Consider the following 20,507-nt stretch of genomic DNA (forward strand, 5'->3'; position numbering starts at 1 on the left):
CCACGTGGCCTCTGCAGCAACTGACAGTGCTGCTCACAGCCTCCCTGACACATGGCTCCGTGGCTCCCTGGCCACTGCCCTCTCCTGGGACTGCCTCTTCCTGCTGTTGCTCTAGCTCACTCTCCTGCTTCCTCTGTCTCTGCCTATTGCCTAAGGGCAGATGTGGCAATGGTTGTGCCTGCAGCAGCCTCTGCTACACGCTTCACACTTTCCCACAGTGACCTCAGCCAGGCACAACTCCAATGAGCTCCATCCAGCTGATGACAGCAGACTTTCACCTGGAATCGGGAGCCCTCTCCTGAGCTCCAAGCTGACAGCTTCTTTGGAACATCCCACAGGCACCTTGCACTCTGCCCATCTCTTCCCACCCATGTTCTTCAGCCTTGGTTTCTTCCTGGTCACACAGGCTTGAATTCTGAGTCCCTATTTCTCCTCAGCATCCTTCTCTCACAGAAGGCTCGGTACTTTTCCTCCAGTGACTTTATCCTGATCCATGCTGCCTTATCTCAGGCCCTCGTAACTCCTAACCCACACAAGGCAAGTGTCTCCCAACAGGTTTCTGCCTTGAGTCTCTCTTCCCACTCATTAACCCTTTATGCTGTTCTCTATTTTTTTTTAAAATAAATTTATTTATTTGTTTGTTTTTTATTTTTGGCTGTTGGGTCTTTGTTGCTTTGTGTGGGCTTTTCTAGTTGTGGTGAGCAGGGGCTACTCTTTGTTGCAGTAGGCGGGCGTCTCATTGTCATGGCTTCTCTTGCTGCGGAGCACGTGCTCTAGGCACACGGGCTTCAGTAGTTGTGGCACGCAGGCTCAGGAGTTGTGGCTTGCGGGTTCTAGAGCACAGGCTCAGTAGTTGTGGTGCACGGCTTAGCTGCTCTGTGGCATGTGGGATTTTCCCGGAGCAGGGCTCGAACACGTGTCCCCTGCGTTGGCAGGCAGATTCTTAACCACTGCGCCACCAGGGAAGCCCCTATGCTGTTCTCTTTTTAAGAACAGTACCCTTATCTTCCTCCTGCTATCAAAAACTTCAGTAGTTTTTCCATTAACTACAGAAAAAAGTGAAAATATCCTGGCATGGCAGGAAAGAATTCCCACCATCTGGCTCCATCCTATTTTCCAACCATAGTCATCTCTGCACTCAAATTACTACCGCCACAGCCTCCACATCTTGTTAAACTCAATCCCTTCCCCCACACCTCTTACAACTTGCAGCCTCCATGTCTTTTTCCCCCGTATGCCCTTCTCAAGTCTCCTACCTTCCTCCAAAGTGCAGTTCAAATGCGGCCTCCCATCCTACTCCCTGAAGCCTTCCCTTGCTGTGATCTACAATTATTTTACGTCCCCGTCATGATACTGCTTATAGTGTATCCTCCACACCGCCCCCGGCCCCCATACTCCCCTCCACCTCAGCAGACTGAACTCATGGAGGGAAGGGACCGGATTTTTCACATCCATCTTTAAGTTCTCAGCATCTAACACTGTGCTTAATTTTTGTTTAATCACAGCTCTTGTTTTATGGTTTGCAATATTACGTTTTCTGTAACTCTGTCTCCTTCACTAAATTGGAAACTCCTTAAGGTGAACAATCACGTCTTACCAATCTTGTTATTACCACTTAGCAACAAGCAGAGACTTTACAAATGAAAGAAAAGAAAGAAGTCTTTGCATTAAATGCATATCCGGAATGAGTTCAAACTTTAAACATCAAGTGTAGACAACTACCTAATATTTTTTAACCAAGCTTTCCCCATCTCAAGCCCAAATTACCCCCACATCCTTGTCAGCTCAGTGCAGGGCTGCAGATGGCACAAGGTGAAGTTCACAGAGAATCACGAGCCATATACTCTTTTTAGAATAACATGAATATGACAAATATGCAGCAGGTCGCTCTTCTGCCTGAGCAAATTCCAGTACTTGTGCCCCAGGAAGGACACCCATCCAAGCACCTGAACTGGACGAGGGGGCTTGCTGACAGAAGAGCTCCACAGGCCATGTTGTTACCATCCTTTCTTGGCTGCCTGTTTCTGAACCCTTGAAGTATCAGAGTCAGAACGTTGAGAGCTGGAAGCCCCCCCTGCCCCATATAGAGGGCTCCCCTTTTACAGAGTGTGATTTCACAGAAAAGTTCCTTGAGCAGGTTACCTCAGGAGTCCTGGAAAATACAGACTGAAACTCTCTCTAAGGCAAACAGGCCAAAGATCAACCCGCAGAATCAGGAGGGAGAAAAATTCAGGCATTCCAGGCTGCCTCTTCCACCACTATTACCCTTTCTCAATTGCATAACGCAGGTAAGAAGGGTTGGAAGGCTGACTGCTGCTGTTCAGTTTCACTTCATTCCTTTACTAAACATGCAGAGAGTCACAGAACTTTCCAATTTCTAGCTGTGTAATCCGGGTAAGTCCCTGGCCTCTGAGGTATTTCCTCATCTATAGAACAAAGATAATGATCTTTGCTCTGCCTCCCTGATAGGGCAGGCTCAAGAGAGAAAATGCACTGAAAGAGCTCTCTAAACTGAAAAGCACTATGGGTATGATTGTTATTCACATTATCTGTGCCAACCCTCTAATTTTCCAGTTGAGGAAACCCAAGCTCAGAAAGATCACATGGTAGCAGTTAGGATGAGAACCCGGGTCTTCTGAGTACCTGCTACACGCCACTTTACTAAGTGGTTATTGCAGGCGCAAACTCTGTATGTTTAATGGACAACTTCTTTCTCCCCTCCAGCGTGTATGAAGAAAAACTCCAAAGAAGACTTAGGTTAAAGAAAAAAAGGGTTCCTGGGTAGAGGAAGGTGATCAGTAGTAGAGACAACCTCACTATTCCCTCTCTGGTTTGGAAACAGTCTAGGGCCGCTTAGCAGCCTGTGGCTGTCCAGCCGTCCGTATGGCCGGCCATTGATGGACTCTTGGGGGCGAGGGTGGGTGGGGGAGGGTAAGGCCATCGCTCTGAGTCTCGCAAGCGGGAGAACAGTCTCCAGGAGGGAGTGAAGAGCCCGGTCTCAGGACAGACGCTCCAAGGTGGTGTGTGGAATGTGAAAAAGGCAGGCTCTAGTTTGGGGAGGGTGGTCCCTGGCCCTCGCCCGGAGACGTGCGAGGGAGTGAAGATATGGAGATGCCTTTTCAGGCCGTCCGAAGGTCGGAAGTCCTCTTTCCCTCTATAGAACTCATTCTCTCCTTCAGAGGAGTTATCTTTATTTTCCTGAACTATAATATTTCTCAGGCCGGCAACTGGCCTTGGGCCACCGAAAGGCCCCTTGGGAAAAGTAGTTTCGGTTTCTCTTCCACGTAAGTTCCTTTCGCCCCGTCTGCCAGCGCCTCTCATTCTTGGGAACTCCAAATCTCAGAGCGTTCTGCAAGCACCTGGAAATCTGAAGTCGCTGTCGCCCCTGTCATCAGGTGTCCGGCATCCCGGAGAGGCGTGGGAGCCAAAGACTACACCTCCCGGCGGCCACCGCGCGTCTCAGTGCGCAGGCGTAGCCGCGCCTCGCCACCCCTCCCCCTCCTCCAACTGCTCCTGTCGGTCCGTTCCCGTATTCCCCCCATCAGTTCTAATGTCCCCTCCGTGTCTCCGGCACCTCACACTCACCGCGAACTCGCGGCGTCGGGTACAGCCGCTGCGCCTTCTCCAGGAAGCGGAGCGCCCGGTCAGGCTGGTTGCTCTGGATGGCCTTGAGGGCGATGCTAATACAGCGCTCGGCTTCATCCTTGTTGGATTCCATGGCGGAACCAGAGCGCGGAACCAGGGAGGGGGAGGCCGGGAGAGCGAAAGGCTGAGCCAGCACCCGGCGCGTCGCGGGGCAGGCGGTCGCAGGGTGATGACATAAACCCTCCGCCCCGCCTTTTCCGAGATTTGAGCGAGGGCGGAGGCGCTACCGTATGTCTTCTAAGAGGGGGACGTCAAAGTGAGGCGCTAAGGGTGCAAGACCACATTCCTGGAGTCCAAGGGGGCATATTCGGAGGTCTTAAAGTTTTGTATGCTTGCGCGTTCTTGGTAGTAACTCTGTGCGTTTGAGACGAATGTCTCTTATTTATTCATTCAACAGATATTTATTGAGTACCCACTATTTGCCTGGCTAGGTATGCCGTAGGTGAACAAAACAAAGCCCCTGCCCTCATGGAGCTTACATTCTAGTGTGTGTAGTGGGGTGGGGAGACGTCCAATAAAGAGAGATATCCAAACAGTGATTGGCGCTTCCCTGGTGGCGCAGCGGTTGAGAGTCCGCCTGCCGATGCAAGGAACACGGCTTCATGGCCCGGTCCAGGAAAATCCCACATGCCATGGAGCGGCTAGGCCCGTGAGCCACGGCCGCTGAGCCTGCGCGTCCGGAGCCTGTGCTCTGCAACGGGAGAGGCTGCAACAGTGAGAAGCCCGCGTAACGCAAAAAAAAAAAAAAAAAAAAAAAAAAATTAATAAATGCTATGAAGAGAAAAAGAAAAGATAAAGAAATAAAGGGACTGAGAGTGGATGGTGCTATTTTAAACAGCCTGATAGGAGAAATCTTCTCTCAGAAGCTGTCATTTTAATAGAAATCTGAATTCAGGAGAGAGAGAGAGAGAAAGCAGGTATTCCAGATGTGACTACCTGGAAGAAAGGTGGTCCAGGCAGAAGGAAGAGCAAATAGAAGGGCTCTGAAAGGGAAATTTTCTTGGTGAGTTATTACAGATCAACAGGAGCATGTAGGATTCCACTGTAGAGTGGAATCCAGTTCTGTCAGGCTTTTATGCCTACCGATCAATCCAGTGAAAGCAGTCTTATCAACGTTACCAGTGACCCACTTCGGCAAATCCATCAGTCATTTCTCTCTCTTTAAAAAAAAACAACTTATTTTTGGCTGCGCTGGGTCTTAGTTGCGGCATGCTGGATCTTTAGTTGCAGCATGTGGGATCTAGTTCCCTGACCAGGGATCAAACCCTCTGCATTGGGAGTGAGGAGTCTTAACAACTGGACCACCAGGGAAGTCCCCATCAGTCATTTTTCAGTCCTTATATGGCCTTCCCAGCGAGATTTGATAAGAGTTTTACTACAGGTGAAAGTTCGGGGGCTACTACTATAATCCTGGTGAGAATTAATAGTAATTTGGATAAAGGTGATGGTGGAGGTGGCAAGAAGTAGTCAAATTCTGGATATATTTTGAAGACAATCAAAATGATTTTGCCGATGGATTGGATGTGGGATGTGAGAGAAAGAAAGGAGTCAAGGATGATTCCAAGATTTTGCCCTGAGTAAGTGGAAGAACAGTTTCCATTTACCGAAGCTGGGGGAAGATTGTGAGAGGAGCAGTTTGGTAGGAGGAATATTAAATGTCTGATTTAGGGTGTGTTAAGTTCGTGATGCCTTTTGGAGTCAAGTGGAGATGTAGAGTAGGAATTTGTATGTAAGTAGGGTGTAAGGAAGAGGATGGGCCTGGAAATATAATTTTGGAAATTATCACTATATATAAATGACATTTAAATCTTCGAGGCTAGGTGGACAAAGAAATATAAATAGTATTTAAAGCCGTGGGACTAAATGCCCCAAGGAAGCAAGTGTAGGTAGGGAAGAGGAGAGGTCTGGTTACTGAGCCCTTTGCCAGTTTCATATTTAGAGGTCTGGAACAGGAGCATCCAGGAAGGGGGAATGAAGAAGCAGCTCGGCAAGGTAAGAAAATTACTTTCACTTAACAAATGTTTCAAGTGGGAGGGAGGGGCCAAACTCTGGTAAACCCTGTGGGAGGACAAGCACTTGTGAGGACTGAGAAATGACCAGTGGATTTTACAAGGTGGAGGTCGGTGGTGACCTTGACAGGACTGCTCTCAGCGGATGATAAGCAGTGAGAGCCTGACAGGAAGGAATTTCAGAGAGTGAGTGTAAGGAAGAAATGGATGGGGAATGTGAGGAAGACTGTGGGGAAGTTTTTGTTTTTTAAGATGGGATATATTATAGCATTCTGTGATAGGAATTATTTAATTGGGTGAGAAATTTTGGTAAAAGGAAAGAGAGGAGACAATTATAGGGACAGAGGAGGTGGCATACCGGGCATGGTGATGGCATGGCTTTAGATAGTGGCATGGACAACTCATTGATTTTCAGGAGTGTGGCTAGGTATACTGTGGGCCAGCTGGCAGATCTGGAAGTGGGAACACAAGGAAGTTCTTTTCAGATAGCTTTTATTTGCTCAGTGTAGTAAGAAGCAAGGTCATGGCCTCCTTGGCTACAGGTTCACCCTTGGAAATTTCTTCACATCCAACCTTTCTTTCCATTCCCACTGTTCTCTTCCCAATGAAAACTCCAAGCTGGGCTGTAAAGAGTATCCTGGTGTGAAGAAATCAGCGTCTCCTTAATAAGACAGCCCTACGCTTAGAGAAAGTTAAGGTCTCCACAAATTGATCGGTCCTTCATATGTGTTAAAGGATAAACACTGGGGCACCTTTCAAATAGCCTCTCTGAGGTTTGTTGACCGGGACTGCTAGGTAGTCCCCTCTCTTGCTAAGTATCTCTTCCATCTCCTGAGTGTCACGAGGCACCCCCCTTGTCAGGCTGGCAACAGGCACATCACTTTGTGAGAAGGGTGCTCCTGTGTAAAAGGCCTGTAATTTGTTGTGTTAAGGAACTGGACTGTGATTGCTCAGCTACTGGCTTGTAAGCCCTCCTCTCCTTTCCCACAAGGTGTATCAATTTTGAGTCCATAGTCCATAATTTGGCTTGGTCGGCAGGGTCTGGAGAGGCGGCGGAGTGTGTGCGTGCGTGGTAGGACCTCTTCCTGCCTCGTTTCACAGAACTGTTTCAATTCAGAAAGGCTGTGTTGTTTCAGAAGGGATTATAAATTCAGCCTGAATGCTGGTCTAACCAGCTTCTTCCATGTTATCACTCCCTACCTTTCTTAAAGATCTCAAACCGGGTGTCCTTTTTGTCCAGAGGCAATTTGACTTTCTGTGGTTCCTTCTCCGTCCAAAGGCCAGGAAGAGAGTCACATTCCTGCTCAGTTCATGTTAAACATTATGGCCCTTGGTCTATAGATGTTGTTTGAAAATGGAACTGGTATGCCAGGGGTGACCTGAAGTTACAGTTTCTCCTCGATAGTTCTTGAAATCAAGATGTCATGATGTTGATCTAAGGAAAAAATTAGAAATTTCTATCCTGACTAGCTGGAATCATGGCATGGGTGGGAGGATGAGGCCTAAAAAGAGAGATAACATCCTTAATTGCCTTCATAGAAATCCAGGTGAAGTCACTGGGAAAATGATTCTCCCAATGAATCTCAGCTTCTCCTCATTTTGCTCCTAGAGCTGAAAAAAACCTTGTGCTGTATTAGGTGACCACCAGCCTCCAGATTCCTCTCCTCCAGGGACACTAAGAATTCAGTCTGACCTTAACATGCTTTAAATCTCCTATGGTCCCCTCCCCATCACTCTTAAGATACATTTCACCCCCTTCTCCCACCCCCCATCCATCTGCCTGTCCTCCTTAATTATCTTTTACACCTGTCCAAATCTAACTAGTTCTTCAGGGCTCAGCTTAAACTCTATATCTCCTCTGTGGAGAGATGGAATAAATTTAACAGATGTCTACACTGAAAGCCAGGCACTGTGCAGAGTTTTAGGGATTCAGGGATGCACCGAGAATAAAGGACAGGACCCGACATCAGGGAGCTTTCAGTCTAGTAGGGGAGATATTAAAAGAATTAGAAGACAGTGTGGTAAGTACAACAGTGGGATTGAGTGTAAGCTTGAAGAGGCTCAGAAGAGGGAGCTGTTACTTGTGTGTGTAGAATTGGAAAGGTTTCCTGGGGGAGATGACATCTGAGCCTGGGTCTGAGGCTGAGAAAGGGCCAACTCCTCCAAGAGCTCTCCCTGCGTGAATTCCCATAGCACTTCGCTTGGCTCCTCCATGGACACCCACCTTCACCGCTCTGCACAGTTGGCGCCCTTTGCTTGTGAGTCTGTTTACATCCTGTCTCCAGCTAAACCAGGATGGAGATCTTGCCCTTATGCTCCCCACAGTCTGAGCACAAGGCCTGACACCGAATAGGGGCTCAATACATATTTGTTAAATGAATAGAATAAATGAATCCCAGAGACAGGTTTTTCTCTCCCCAAACACTTTATCCAGAGTTTTCCTGAGCTAGCCAGAGGGATAAATTCCTTCCTAAGGCTCCAGGAAGAATTACCAAGTCAGTGGAATGTCCCCCACTTCCTGTCCTTTGCTCTTTTGCTTGCTGACTCCGCAGTGTCCCCTGCTGCCTCCAAATGCCTATCCACCAAGGCCTTCCTTTCAGAGAGCTCCAGGCTCCAAAATCTCTCTCCAAAAAAACGACCCTTACTGATTAAACTATGGAACACAATGGAATACAGCTGTGGGAATGGTTGGGCATGAGGCTTTCCAATGTATACTTTTTTAATGTAAGTTTGATTTTGGAAACATGTGAATGTTCACCTATTTAAAAAAAAAAAGAGAGACAAACCTAAACCTCACATTGAAGATGATGAAAATTCACCCAAGAGTGTGAATGACTGATAGGTAATTGAATTTTCAATTTTAGCTTCAATAAATTATTTGTTGAATGAACACATGAAGATGTCTCCATAGCATCTCTGGATCTCCACTTCAGTCCCTTGCTCCCTATTTCTCCCTAAAGAGGGAGGAGACCTCACATCTAGGGAGGGCCAGAAGCTGGAGGATAAGGGCACAGGGCACTTGAAGTCCTTTCTCCCAAACATGTCTGTTTCAGGGACATCCCAAGTATGGGTTCTTTGATTCAAATTCCTTTCTCTTTGATGGTCTCTATTCCCGGCTTCTCTTGGGGAAGAGATGGAGCTGGTATTAGGACACTGATTCAGACCTCATGGGTTCATGGTTGGCCTTGAAATTGGGAGAACCCAGGTTTTTAGGAGATTCCCTAGACCTCTTTCCTGGGTCCAGACTCATATCTACCTACCTACTAGGTATTTCTACTGGAATATCTCTCAGGCACCATATCAAAAAACTGCCTCATCATTCTCCACCCAAACCTGGTTCTCTCAGCCTCCCTACCCCCGAAAAGCACTCTCACACACCCAGTTACCCAAACAAATTTAGGTTTCATGCTGAATTCTTTCCTCTCCCTTACCATCCTCCAATTTATATGCCCCACGCTTACCCCTCAGGCGTGATCTGAACATCTTCCAAATCTCCAAATCTGTTAGCACCTCTCCAACTCTGCAGCCATTCCCCTAATCCAGGCTTCCAGCATCTGTTAACTGGATTATTATAGCAGTCTCCAACCTGGATCCCACTCCAATCCATCTGTAGCCTTGCAGGCAAAGTCATCATTCCAAAATGCAAAGCTCATTATGTCATTTTCCTGCTTAAAACCCTTCAGTGGCTCCCAAGTGGCATTAAGATAGAAGTCCAAACTCCTTATTGGAGCTTACCGGACCCTATAGAACCTGGTCCTATTTTCTTTTTTTCTCCCTTATATAAAGCCATCTGGGTTTGGTACTTTTTGTTGTAAGCAGATTTTTAACTACTGATCCAATTTACTATAGCTATTGAATATTTTGTTTATAAATTTAAAAAATTATTTATTTTTATTTTTTGGCTGTGTTGGGTCTTCGTTGCTGCGTGCGGGCTTTCTTTAGTTGCGGTGAGCGGGGGCTACTGTTCGTTGCGGTGTGCGGGCTTCTCACTGCGGTGGCTTCTCTTTGTTGTGCAGCACGGGTTCTAGGCGTGCGGGTTTCAATACTTGTGGGACTCGGGCTCTGTAGTTGTGGCTTATGGGCTCTAGAGCGCAGGCTCAGTAGTTGTGGTGCATGGGCTTAGTTGCTCCGTAGCATGTGGGATCCTCCCGGCTCGAACCCGTGTCCCCTGCATTGGCAGGCGGATTTTTAACCACTGCACCACCAGGGAAGTCCCTTTTTCCAACTTTTTGAGGCAGATGCTTAGCTTATTAACTGTCAGCCCATCTTCTGTAAATAAGTATGGAAGTTAAGATGTTTCTAAGTTTCCCTTTAGCTGTGTCCCACAAGTTTTCATATCTAGTATTTTCATTATCATATTCAGTTCCAAGCATTTAAAAATTTCCATCATGATTTTTTCTACAACCTATTAGTTATCTATAAGTGTGTTTCAAAATGCCCAACGGTACTTTTTGTCATCTTTTTTTGTGAATGACTGCCATCTTAATTCATCCTTGGGTAACAAAATCATTCCCCAATCTGTACTTACTGGATACACCCTAGAACTTCCGTTCCCAGAAACATGCTTTTTGGCCTTTGGACCTTTGTACATTCCGTACCTGCTGCCCGGACACTCCTCCTTCCCCCTTTGTTAACTCCTACTTAACCCTCAGGTCTCAGTATTTTTAATACAAAAAAAATTCTCTGCAAGCCTGCCTTGAACTTCCAAATCTGGATTAGATAGCCTTCTGCTTTTCTAAGTGCTCTCACACAGCTTGTACTTAACCTTTTTGCTTCTTTTCTGTTTTTCTCACTTTTAGATTCCTCCTGCAAACTCCTTGAAGACCTTGCTCAGTGCCTGGCCCACAGTAGGTGATCAGTAAAGAGTTGTAGAATGAATGGTGACTCTTACCCTGTCACTTGCTGGTAAAAATTCCCATTTTGGAGCCACAGAGAACAATACACAGCTGCTTCCCTCCCCTCAGGTATCGTCATATCCATTGTGTCTCTCTTTGTGGTTATGGTTTATCTCTGGTTGTTCATCTCCCTCCACCCCATGCCACCCAGGTCCCTGGGAGGCCTATTCTCTGGAGCAGGACTGGGGCTAGGCTGGACTCCAGCAGCTGCCCCTCCCCTGCCAGTGACTCCTGGCGCTAAGCCTTCTTGCCAGCAGGTGGCACCTAAAGCCTGAAAGCTGAACTACTCTGTTCCACGTTCCTTTTCTGAGCTGCTTGTTGGGACACATAACCTGGCTTGGGCTGTGCTTGGGCTTGGAGAGGATGCTCTGGCCTGGGAACCTGACTCTGGGCTCCCCTGCTGCTGTCCTTTCTTCCTTGTCTAGCAGCAGTCACTGTCTGGCCTTTTCCTTTGTCTTAAGAGTCCTATTCAGTGCCTGTGCTCCAACCAGACATAAAACTAGGTGGGGCACTAAAAACTATGAAAATGATGATTTTTGTATATCATGTATGTTCTTATGCTCTTTCCTTAGTAACTCTCTCTCCACATTCTCCCTGCTTGTCCTCTTAGATCATCTAGGAAGCCCAGCTGAGCCCATCAAGGAAGCCTAGCAGCCTGGCTCCCCTCTTAGTTTCATTTCCTCTCCAAAGCTTAGAGGCTAGAACTGGGGAGTTATTTATTTTTTTAAGAAGTAAGAGAACAATAACAAAAGTAGACAACAGCTGTGGGTGTGTAGGAGTGTTACTGACTTGGGTCCTTGGACTCTTTAACCAACAGAAATTGATTAAGAGGCCAGATGAGGAATTCAGGCAAGGTTTTACTGGGACTTGTGCTGCAGCACGAGGGAGCGACAAGTAGTAACAGGTGCCCTTGCTCGCTCTCCGTGGAAGGCAGGCTGGTTCCTTCAGTGGGGTGAGGACGGAGGCAGATCTGCAGATGGGGCCGGAGGAGTGGCTTAGGTGTTCTGCCTACCCTCTTGGTGGTGCCGTGTGCAGGGATCATGCACAGAACCCTGTTTTTGCTCCCAGTACCTAAGTGGCAGTCGGTTTGTGGCCTTTTATCTTATTGCTCATAATTGCCTGGATTGCGGCATGCATGCAGTTATTTTTAATTCCATTAGTTTCTTTGTACTCTGTTGCTGTGGAGATGTGTGTCCAGGTGCAAGCACTGCAGTAAAGGCCCCAGGTCCCAGCCTGTCTCAGGAGGAATTTATTGAGGCACTGCTAGTATCACTTTTACCTCGCCCGAGAAATATTTTAAAATTTGCTTTTGGTGGTGGACTCTTTCTTTGATTATGTCACTGCTTTGGGTCTGAACTTTGTGGGTGACAATCTCACAAAAATTACGTCAAGTTACAGCAGCATCGTTATGGGTGGGCAGGAGATCCTTGGGAGGCAAAGGAGGGGCCATTAATCTTGTCTGGAAGAGGATTAAGGAAGGGACAGTTTGATCTGAATCTTGAAGGCAGAAGGGAAGGTTATTCTGTCTAGGTATTAGAAACAATGGGAATAAAAAGAGAAGCACATTATCAGCCTTCTGTATTCCCAAATGCTCCCAGCCTTACCCCCAAACTCTGCCTACTAAAGTCCCCTCAGCCTGCTCACATGCTTCCTTGGTGAAAGCACCAAATCCTAGCCACTAGATGACCAGGGAGCTCACATGCTTCCTTGGTCAAGGACTTCCTTGGGGCATCCTGGCCTCTTCTGGGTGACTTAGCTTGTACCTTTCACCTAAACATTTGCCCTGTTGTGCCAAAGTGTGGCCGTCCTGTCTTCTTGAGCACCTGGACCGCCTCTGCTTTCTCCGGCTCTCCTAGGAGCTAATGGAGTTCAGTTGGAATTCCACGTACTTGTCACAGGTGCTCTTGACCCTGGGTTTCAAGATGTTGCAGGTGAGATCCTTATCCTTTCCTGCTATGCTTTGGCTTTCAGCTTCAGTGAACCCAGGCCAGTTGGCAGGTCTCTCCTGGTGAGGGAGTGAATGCCCCACAGCAGCTGTGAAAGGGACTTCTCTTTCAGGCTGGAGAAACGAGGATTGGGGAAAAGAGTGATTTGGGGATTATGGGACAAATTTAAGACAAAGCTCACATTTTGCTGATGCCTCAGCCCTGGGGCAATGAGCAAGGCAAAGGCGACACTTGGGTGCCAGGAATACGTGCCACAAGAAAGGAAACAGTGGAAGATAGATGAGGTGCATGAGTGGGAAGCTCCTTTGAGAGATAATCTAGTCTGCTCCCAGAAAGGATGTTAGAAGTGAGGTTATTAAATTGCTCTGGAGAAAATGCTGGGGTTAGTACTGTCCTTGTGGAGCCACAGGTGCAGACCTATGTCTCTGCTCTTCTCTGCCTGATAAACACTCCCTACCAACTTCTAGCCCTTGCAGGAAGCACTGGGTTTTTGGTGTGGTGGTGCTATTACATTGGATGCGAGACCCTGTCGTGCCAAGGAGCACTACCTGGAGGTTCTGGAGGTTGTAGGAATTCTGGAGAAGAGCTGAAGGAGAGGTTTCTGGACCTGGAAGAAACCTCTAAGCCCATTAAGCTCAACCCTGTCATTTTATAGTTGAGAAAACATGGGAAATTGCTTGTTTGCTCAAGGTCACACTGAGTTAGTGGCAGAGTTGAATCCACATAAAACACTGGTTGCTATGGTTCATTTCTTTTTTCTTTTTCTTGGCAGTGCTGCGCGGCTTCTGGGATTTTAGTTCCCCGACCAGGGACTGAACCCGGGCCCTCAGCGGTGAGAAGGCAGAGTCCTAACCACTGGACTGCCAGGGAATTCCCGGTTGCTATGGTTCTTAACACTTAGGTCCACCATACCACATGATGTCTCATATCCCCCACCACCCTGTCTTGGTTCCTTCTCGTGGGGCATGAGTAATCAAGGACTACATTGGACCTGGTAGCCTTGGTCCAGGATGAAATGCTATCCAAACCTTGCTGGAAAATGCCACCACTAACCTCCAAATGCCCGTTTTGTTTATGCTTAAAGTGCCTTCTCAACAGGAAGGACCAGGCTCTGGTGGAAAGAAAACAGGTCTGCTGCTAGGATCTCAAAGCCAGTGGAGAAGTGAAATGAAAAGGGCCCCAGAGGACCCTAAAATAAAGGAGACAAGAGCCTTTGGCGGTGATTGGTGGGGCTTTACTGCAAACCGTTTTAATTAAAGTGCTATTTTACAAGTGTTTAAGACAGGGCAGACAGGCTCTGAGCCAGGACTCAGCTTCAGAGGCACACGCCTGGAGGGGAAATGGCACTCGCAAGGGCCATGAGCTTAATCACCGCCGCTCATTTAATAAGCACAGTCGTGCTGGAGTCTTCTTAGGGAGCCTGAGAGGAAAAGAAGGGAGTGGAGAGAGCCATGCAGCAGCTACTTTAAATTCCTAATCTTGCTCCATTCCCACTGTGCACACTGCCTCAGAGCCACCCCGGGGACTGACAAAGATCCTTCCTCTGGCCCAGGCTTCCCACCAGCTCAGGGTGCCTGGGTCATCCTCGTTATCATTCATCACTGATTTCCTTTTTCTGCCAGAGGTTTTCCCAATTTGTAGCTTAAAAAACACCAGCAGGAGGAGAAGCAAGGAATGTTCTTGTTAATATAAATCCACACCAAGATGACTCAAGAAATGGGTGTTTCCCAGGGTTGGCAGGTACATGGATGGGTCCCGCATTCTTTGTCTGTACGGTGCTTGAATGGGTAGTACTGTCGAACGTGCCAAAGGTCTGCGCTTTTAGGACCTGCTCATGTTTTTGAGGACCTCTAGGGAGAATCACTGGTTTAGAACCAGGGCCTATCAGAACACTGGGAGAGGGGAAACTTGATGAGTCCTGAGATCATTCCCAGGAGGAGGGGAGCACTACTTCCGGAAGCAGCAGCGGGGAGGACTGTGCCAAGGCTCTGCCCAAGGGGCCAGGGTGCTTGGCCTGGAGGCGCGGCTCCTCGTGCAGTTCTGGGTTACTGTTTGGGCAAAGCGAAGCCCCAGGCAGTTTCCTGTGCACATTTCCACATGGCCTGCATGAGGCGGGTGAAGCCCATGTCTTTGGGCTTCTCCAGGCCTCTCATCAGCCGTTGCTTCATGATAGAAACAAATTCCTTATTGCTCAGCTCTCCGTTGCCTAGAAGAAGAGGCAAACACAACAGGGATAAGTGACAGCCTTGGAACAAAGATAATGAGACAATTCCATTGCTCACATCATGTAGGTCCCAAAGCCTAGCGCTCTCTCACAGCCAAACTCAATTGGTTAAAAATGAACTGGTTTGTACTGTCCTTGATGTTTCCAATTGCAACTCAGTGATAGTTCCGTGTAGTGTGACAGAAGTTGAATGAGAATATATATGTCAGGTACTGTGCTAGGTGTTGAGAATAAAGAGATAAAAATGACTTTGTCCCTTGAAATACCATCAGGTTATAGGAGAGACAAGTACATTATTTCAATAGTATAGTATGGTAAATGCCATAATGGGGTAAACAGAGGATGCTATGGGGGCACAGAGGAAGACTATCTAACCCAGGCTGAGGAGGGTGCAAGTACAGGTCAGTAAAGGCTTCCTGGAGGTGACTCCTAAGTTGAATCCCAAAGGATGTGCAGGAAGTGGCCAAGCAGAGGGGAGTGAGATGGGGGAGGCATTCCAGTAGTGGTAGTAGCATAAGCAAAGGCACCTGTAGGAAGCAGCACAGCTGTTAGAGAACTACAAGGAGTTAGGTATTGCTGGACACACAAAGATAGGGGTATGGCCAGTAAACCAAAGAGGAAGGCAGGAGACAGGTCCTCAAGGATCTTGTATCCTTATGAAAGGGTTTGCACTTTATCTTCAGGGCAGGAAAGGACTGGGAGAGGGGAGTAAGATGTAGTTAGATTTCCATTTTGGGTAGATTTCTCTAGCTGGATGATGGTGATAGACTGGAGTGGCACAGATGGAGTGAGTATGGGAGCCAGTTAGGAGGCTGCTGCAATAGTCCAGGTAAGACATGATGAGGCTTTTCATGGTGAAAACTAAAATCAAAATCTGGCTTTGGGTTAAGCCCATTTTCTCATGGCTTCTCATTTGACCCTCTTCAGTGGCAGACTCTCAGGTCTAGAGGAGAACCTGGAGAGCATCTGGTCTGACCCAAGGTCACTTCTCAAGCCACATGGAATAGTAACCACTCCAAAAGTAGAGGACAGTTACCATTTGACTAGATGCTCAGGAGTAAATGTCTGCTGATTAAAAGAATCGCAGCCATTACTGGTGGTGACAGGAAGCTAGCAAACAGACCTCTACTAATGATCAGTCTGGGAAGAAAGTGGTAAGAGGGAATAATTGGTTTACTTCTGTATAGAGTACCTGAAAATCTAAACGGGCCCATGTTTGCTGTCTGAAAAGAGCATGGGCAGCCTCAGGGATACCTCAGAGCAAGATTAAAACAAACAAAAAACGGGTAAAGCTAACCTATGGCACTAGAAGTTAGGGAAGTGGCCGCCCTCGCGGGTATAAGTGACCGGAGGGCAGCAGCACCAGGCAGCTCTGCGGTCCTGGTGATGTGCTGCTTCAGGATGATGCATGGGTGTGTTCAGTTTTTAAAAATTTATCAAGCTCCACACTTATGGTATTTGCATTTTTTTGTATGTATATTATAATTTAACTTAAAAAGTAGCCTGGCTGGGCTGAAAGTTAATCAGTAATATGGCTTATTAAGAATGCAATTAAAAGAACAAAAAGGTCTAAATAGGATTCTTAATATTTTGTATAAAAAGAAGCTTAAGATGAAAAAACCTGAAGTTATTTTTATTTATTTATTTTTTGGTGGTGGGGCTTGCAGGATCTTAGCTCCCCGACGGAGGATCAAACCTGTACCCTCGGGCAGTAAAAGCGCAGAGTCCTAACAACTGGACCACCAGGGAATTCCCCAAACCTGAGGTTATTTCATTCAAACTACTCTGGGATTTGCTTCTTGCTTCCCTAAAGCCAGGGCTGACCAGTCTGAACGGCCTTTGTTACCTGTGAATTGGATATATGACTGAATGTCATTTGTGTGCATGTGTGATCTGTGACTGCAACTCTAAATTCTGTGACAAACAAGTCTGTTTGAAAATTGGAATTCTCTATCCCCTGGCATTTTGACCTAACATCTTGCACTGGTAGAAATGACAATGGCTTTCGAATTTAATATCTACTTCCCTTTTCTGTAGATTAAGAAAATGAACCCCGGGCTTTCCTGGTGGGTTCGAGCCCTGGCCCGGGAAGATCCCACATGCCACGGAGCAACTAAGCCAGTGAGCCACAACTACTGAATCCCATGTGCCACAACTACTGAAGCCCATGCACCTAGAGCCCATGCTCTGCAACAAGAGAAACCACCACAATTAGAAGACTGTGCACAGCAATGAAGAGTAGCCCCCACTCTCCGCAACTAGAGAAAGCCCGTGAGCAGCAGAAAACCCAATGCAGCCGAAAAAAAAAATTAAAAAAAGTAAAAAAAAACAAAAACAAAAAAACCCCAAAACAAACAAACAAAAAGAAAATAAACCCCATTTACCACCAAAAGCAAAGGTAACAAAAGCAAAAATAAACAAGTGGAATTATATCAAACTAAAAAGCTTCTGCACAGCAAAGGAAACCATCAACAAAATGAAAAGGCAATCTACTAGACAGGAGAAGATATCTGCAAATCATATACTGATAAGGGGTTAAAATGCAAAATATACAGAGAACTCATGCAACTCAACAGCAAAAAACCAAACAACCTGATTTAAAAATGTGCAGAGGACCTGAACAGATGCTTCCCAAAGAAGACATACAAATGGCCAATAGACACGTGAAAAGATGCTCAACATCACTAATCATCAGGGAAATGCAAATCAAAGCCACAATGAGATACCACCTCACACCTGTCAGAATGGCTGTTAACAACAACAACAACAAATAACAAGTGTTGGCCAGGATGTGGAGAAAAGGGAACCCTGTGTACTGTTGGAGAGAATGTAAAGTGGTGCAGCCACTATGGGAAACAGTATGGAAGTTCCTCAAAAAATTAAAAATAAAACTACTATATGATCCAAATTCCACTTCTGGGTATTTATCTGAAAGAAACAAAAACACTAACTTGAAAAGATATATGCACCCCTATGTTCACTGCAGCATTATTTATAAGAGCTAAGACACAGAAACAACCTAAGTGTCCATGGACAGATGAATGGATGAAGAAAATGTGATATGTGTGTGTGTGTATATATATTGTGTGTACGATGGAATATTATTCAGCCATAAAAAGAAGGAAACTTTGCCATTTTTGACAACATGGATGGACCTTGAGGCCATTATGCTGACATAAATCAGAGAAAGACAAATACTGTATGATCTCAGTTATATGTGGAATCTAAAACGAACAAACAAAAATAATTGAGTTCATAGATATATAGAACAGATTAGAGGTTGCTAGAGGTGGGGGATGGAGGTGGATGAATTCTGGTGCAAGGCTTCAAAAGGTACAAACTTCCAGTTATAAGTAAGTCACGGGGATATAATGTACAGCATGAAGACTATATTTAAAAACACTGTATTGCATATTTGCAAGTTGCAAAGAGAGTAGATCTTAAAAATTCTCATTATAAGAAAAAAAATTTGTAACATGTATGGTGACTAGACTTATTATGGTGATCATTTTGCAATATACACAAATATTGAATCATTATGTTGTACACCTGAAACTAATATGTTATATGTCAATTATATGTCAATTAAAAAATTAGGTCCCAGAGATAAAATGATTTTTTAAAGGTAATAGAAGTAGCTATTGATAGAGCCTCCTTCTAAAAGGCTGGAAAATCAAACATTTCCCAGGACTTCCCAGGAGAAGAGGGGAACTGTGATGCTGGTTGCCATTACTCCCATATTCACTTCACAAACCAGCTCTTGGATACTGGCTTCAAAAATTATAAAAATGTTCTTTGGAAAAAAACTCAAACTACCTAAAAGTGATTAGAGTAAAAACAAAACCTGGGGAGAGTTACTCTCTCTGCAGCAGTGCTGTCCATTAGAACTCTCTGCGATGAGGGAAACGTTTTTATCTGTGCTATTTTCAATACAGGAGCCACCAGCCACGTGTGATACTGGAAGAAGTGAGTTTTAAATTGTATTCAATTTTAATTAATTTAAATTTAAATAACCACATGTAACTGTGGTATCATATTGGACAGGGCAGCTCTAGAGAATAATCACCCTTCCCTGTGGATGAGGACTCTCCTTGTCCTTGCTCTGGGGCTTCCTTTCACTCAGACCTCGGTTGTGGGTTCAGGGGGGAGATTTAAATAACTCAAGTTCAACTTAAAAAGTTAATGAGGACTTCCCTGGTGGTGCAGTGGTTGGGAACCCACCTTCCAATGTAGGGGACGTGGGTTCGATCTCTGGTCAGGGAACTAGATCCCACATGCATGCCACAGCTAAGAGTTTGCACGCCACAACTAAGTAACCCACCTGCCGCAACTAAGACCTGGCACAACTAAAAATAAAAAACAAACAAAAAGTTAATGAACACCTGTTATGTGCAAAGTACTGTCTGAGGTCCTATTTGCAGGGGAGGGGGGATCCAAAGGTGGATAGGACTTGTAACTACCCATAAAAAGCTCACAATTTGGTAGGGACATTAAGTCACATACACAGAGATGGAGTGTAACATGCAGCAATGCGGACAAATTGAACCAAGTTAAGGAATAAAAAAAACAGAGTGATTCATTATGCTGGGATTAAAAGGGAAGGTTTCACACATGCAGGAGCTTTTGATCTGTTCTTGAATTCTGTGAGCCCAGCTTCCTGGAAGAAGATGAACAGTGAATCCTGGCTGTGAGACAGGGAATGGAGGTCATATAGTACAGAGGGGGGCAGTGCACTTTTGGTTCAAATCCTGGATTTGCTATCTAATACTACCTTTGTGATCCTGGGAAAACTCCTTTACCTCTCTGAGTTGCAGCTTCCTTATCTGTAAAATGTGGTTAATAACTACTCCTGTGTCAGAGGATTAAATGAGCAGCTTGCACAGTGTATCCAGCTCATAGTAAGCAATGAAAAAACTGTGAGATAACTAATAAGGACCTACTGTATAGCACAGGGGACTCTACTCAGTACTCTATAATGGTCTATATGAGAGAAGAATCTAAAAAAGGGTGGACAGATGTGTATGTATAACTGATTCACTTTGCTGCATGCCTGAAACTAATACAACATTGTAAATCAACTATACTCCAATAAAAATAAAGTAAAAATAAATAAATTTAAGGCAAAAAAAAAAAGAGAGAGAAAAAACTGTGAGCCTCCATTGTTAATATTATCATCATTGTATCAGCCAACATAGCTGAGAAATAAGGCCAGAGCAGAACCAGGATCTCTTAAATGGGCTAAATAAACTGCAGAGTGCTCACAGACACAACAGACCTTGGTGTGCAGCTGGAATGCTATGATGGGTTGTAAATGACTGAAATGTGCCCTGGGTGGTGGAGTGACCAGTACCATCTTCTTCCTAGAGACATTCAAATATTCAAGTGCTCCTATCTACTAAGCAGTAAGCTGGGTCTAATTTTTTTTTTTTTGGCCGTGTCACACGGCATGCGGGATCTTGGTTCCCCAACCAGGAATCGAACCCGTGCCCCCTGCAGTGGAAGCGGGGAGTCCTAAACACTGGAGCACCAGGGAATTCCCTTGTTTTTATTTTTAGGATCCTTAGGGTCATAAATGAATTTAGGCCTACAGGCAAATTAGAATTATAAGAAGAAATGGAGAACACAAACCAGGACCAGGGGTGATATTTCTCAGTGTCATGAGTCTGAGGGTTGAGCTACTGATGTGGGAAATGGGGAAGTTGAAGCAGTCTAGGCTGGTACCCTGGAGCTGGCTGCAAGGCTCCATCATAAAAGTGTCTACTTCAAGGGCAGTAAGGCTTGGTTTTTC

At 45.8% G+C, this 20,507-nt stretch overlaps 2 protein-coding genes and 1 long non-coding RNA gene across 18 annotated transcripts in view; 1 reads left to right on the forward strand and 2 right to left on the reverse strand.

Annotated features, from left to right (window-relative positions):
- Positions 1-3,977, reverse strand: part of DNAJB12 (DnaJ heat shock protein family (Hsp40) member B12) — a 20,122-nt gene extending 16,145 nt beyond the window's left edge. For 8 of the 13 annotated variants that reach the window (XR_007471426.1, XR_004485011.2, XR_004485010.2 and 5 more), the window contains exon 1: positions 3,586-3,797. Coding sequence is in view for 8 of the 13 variants with exons in the window: in XM_049697310.1 (XP_049553267.1) it covers positions 3,586-3,718 (133 nt within the window). In the remaining 5 variants the exon portion in view is untranslated. Of the gene's footprint in view, positions 1-3,585 lie in introns of all 13 variants that reach the window. The other 5 variants (XM_049697309.1, XM_012534211.3, XM_033434147.2 and 2 more) reach the window with 2 other exon arrangements.
- Positions 3,788-19,852, forward strand: LOC117202559 (uncharacterized). Of its 2 annotated transcripts, XR_004485007.2 has the most exons (3): positions 3,788-5,637; positions 10,454-10,618; positions 16,757-19,852. It is a non-coding gene; the product is annotated as an uncharacterized LOC117202559 (long non-coding RNA). The 2 variants fall into 2 exon arrangements; XR_007471436.1 differs by lacking the exon at positions 3,788-5,637 and having other exon boundaries at positions 9,577-10,618.
- Positions 13,714-20,507, reverse strand: part of MICU1 (mitochondrial calcium uptake 1) — a 200,544-nt gene continuing 193,750 nt past the window's right edge. For all 3 annotated transcript variants that reach the window (XM_049697304.1, XM_004273143.4, XM_033434145.2), the window contains one exon: positions 13,714-14,701. In XM_049697304.1, the coding sequence (XP_049553261.1) occupies positions 14,541-14,701 (161 nt within the window). In that variant the 3' untranslated portion in view covers positions 13,714-14,540. The remainder of the gene's footprint in view (positions 14,702-20,507) is intronic.

The sequence above is a fragment of the Orcinus orca genome, chromosome 14, assembly GCF_937001465.1.
Source record: "Orcinus orca chromosome 14, mOrcOrc1.1, whole genome shotgun sequence".
Classification (NCBI taxonomy): domain Eukaryota; kingdom Metazoa; phylum Chordata; class Mammalia; order Artiodactyla; family Delphinidae; genus Orcinus; species Orcinus orca.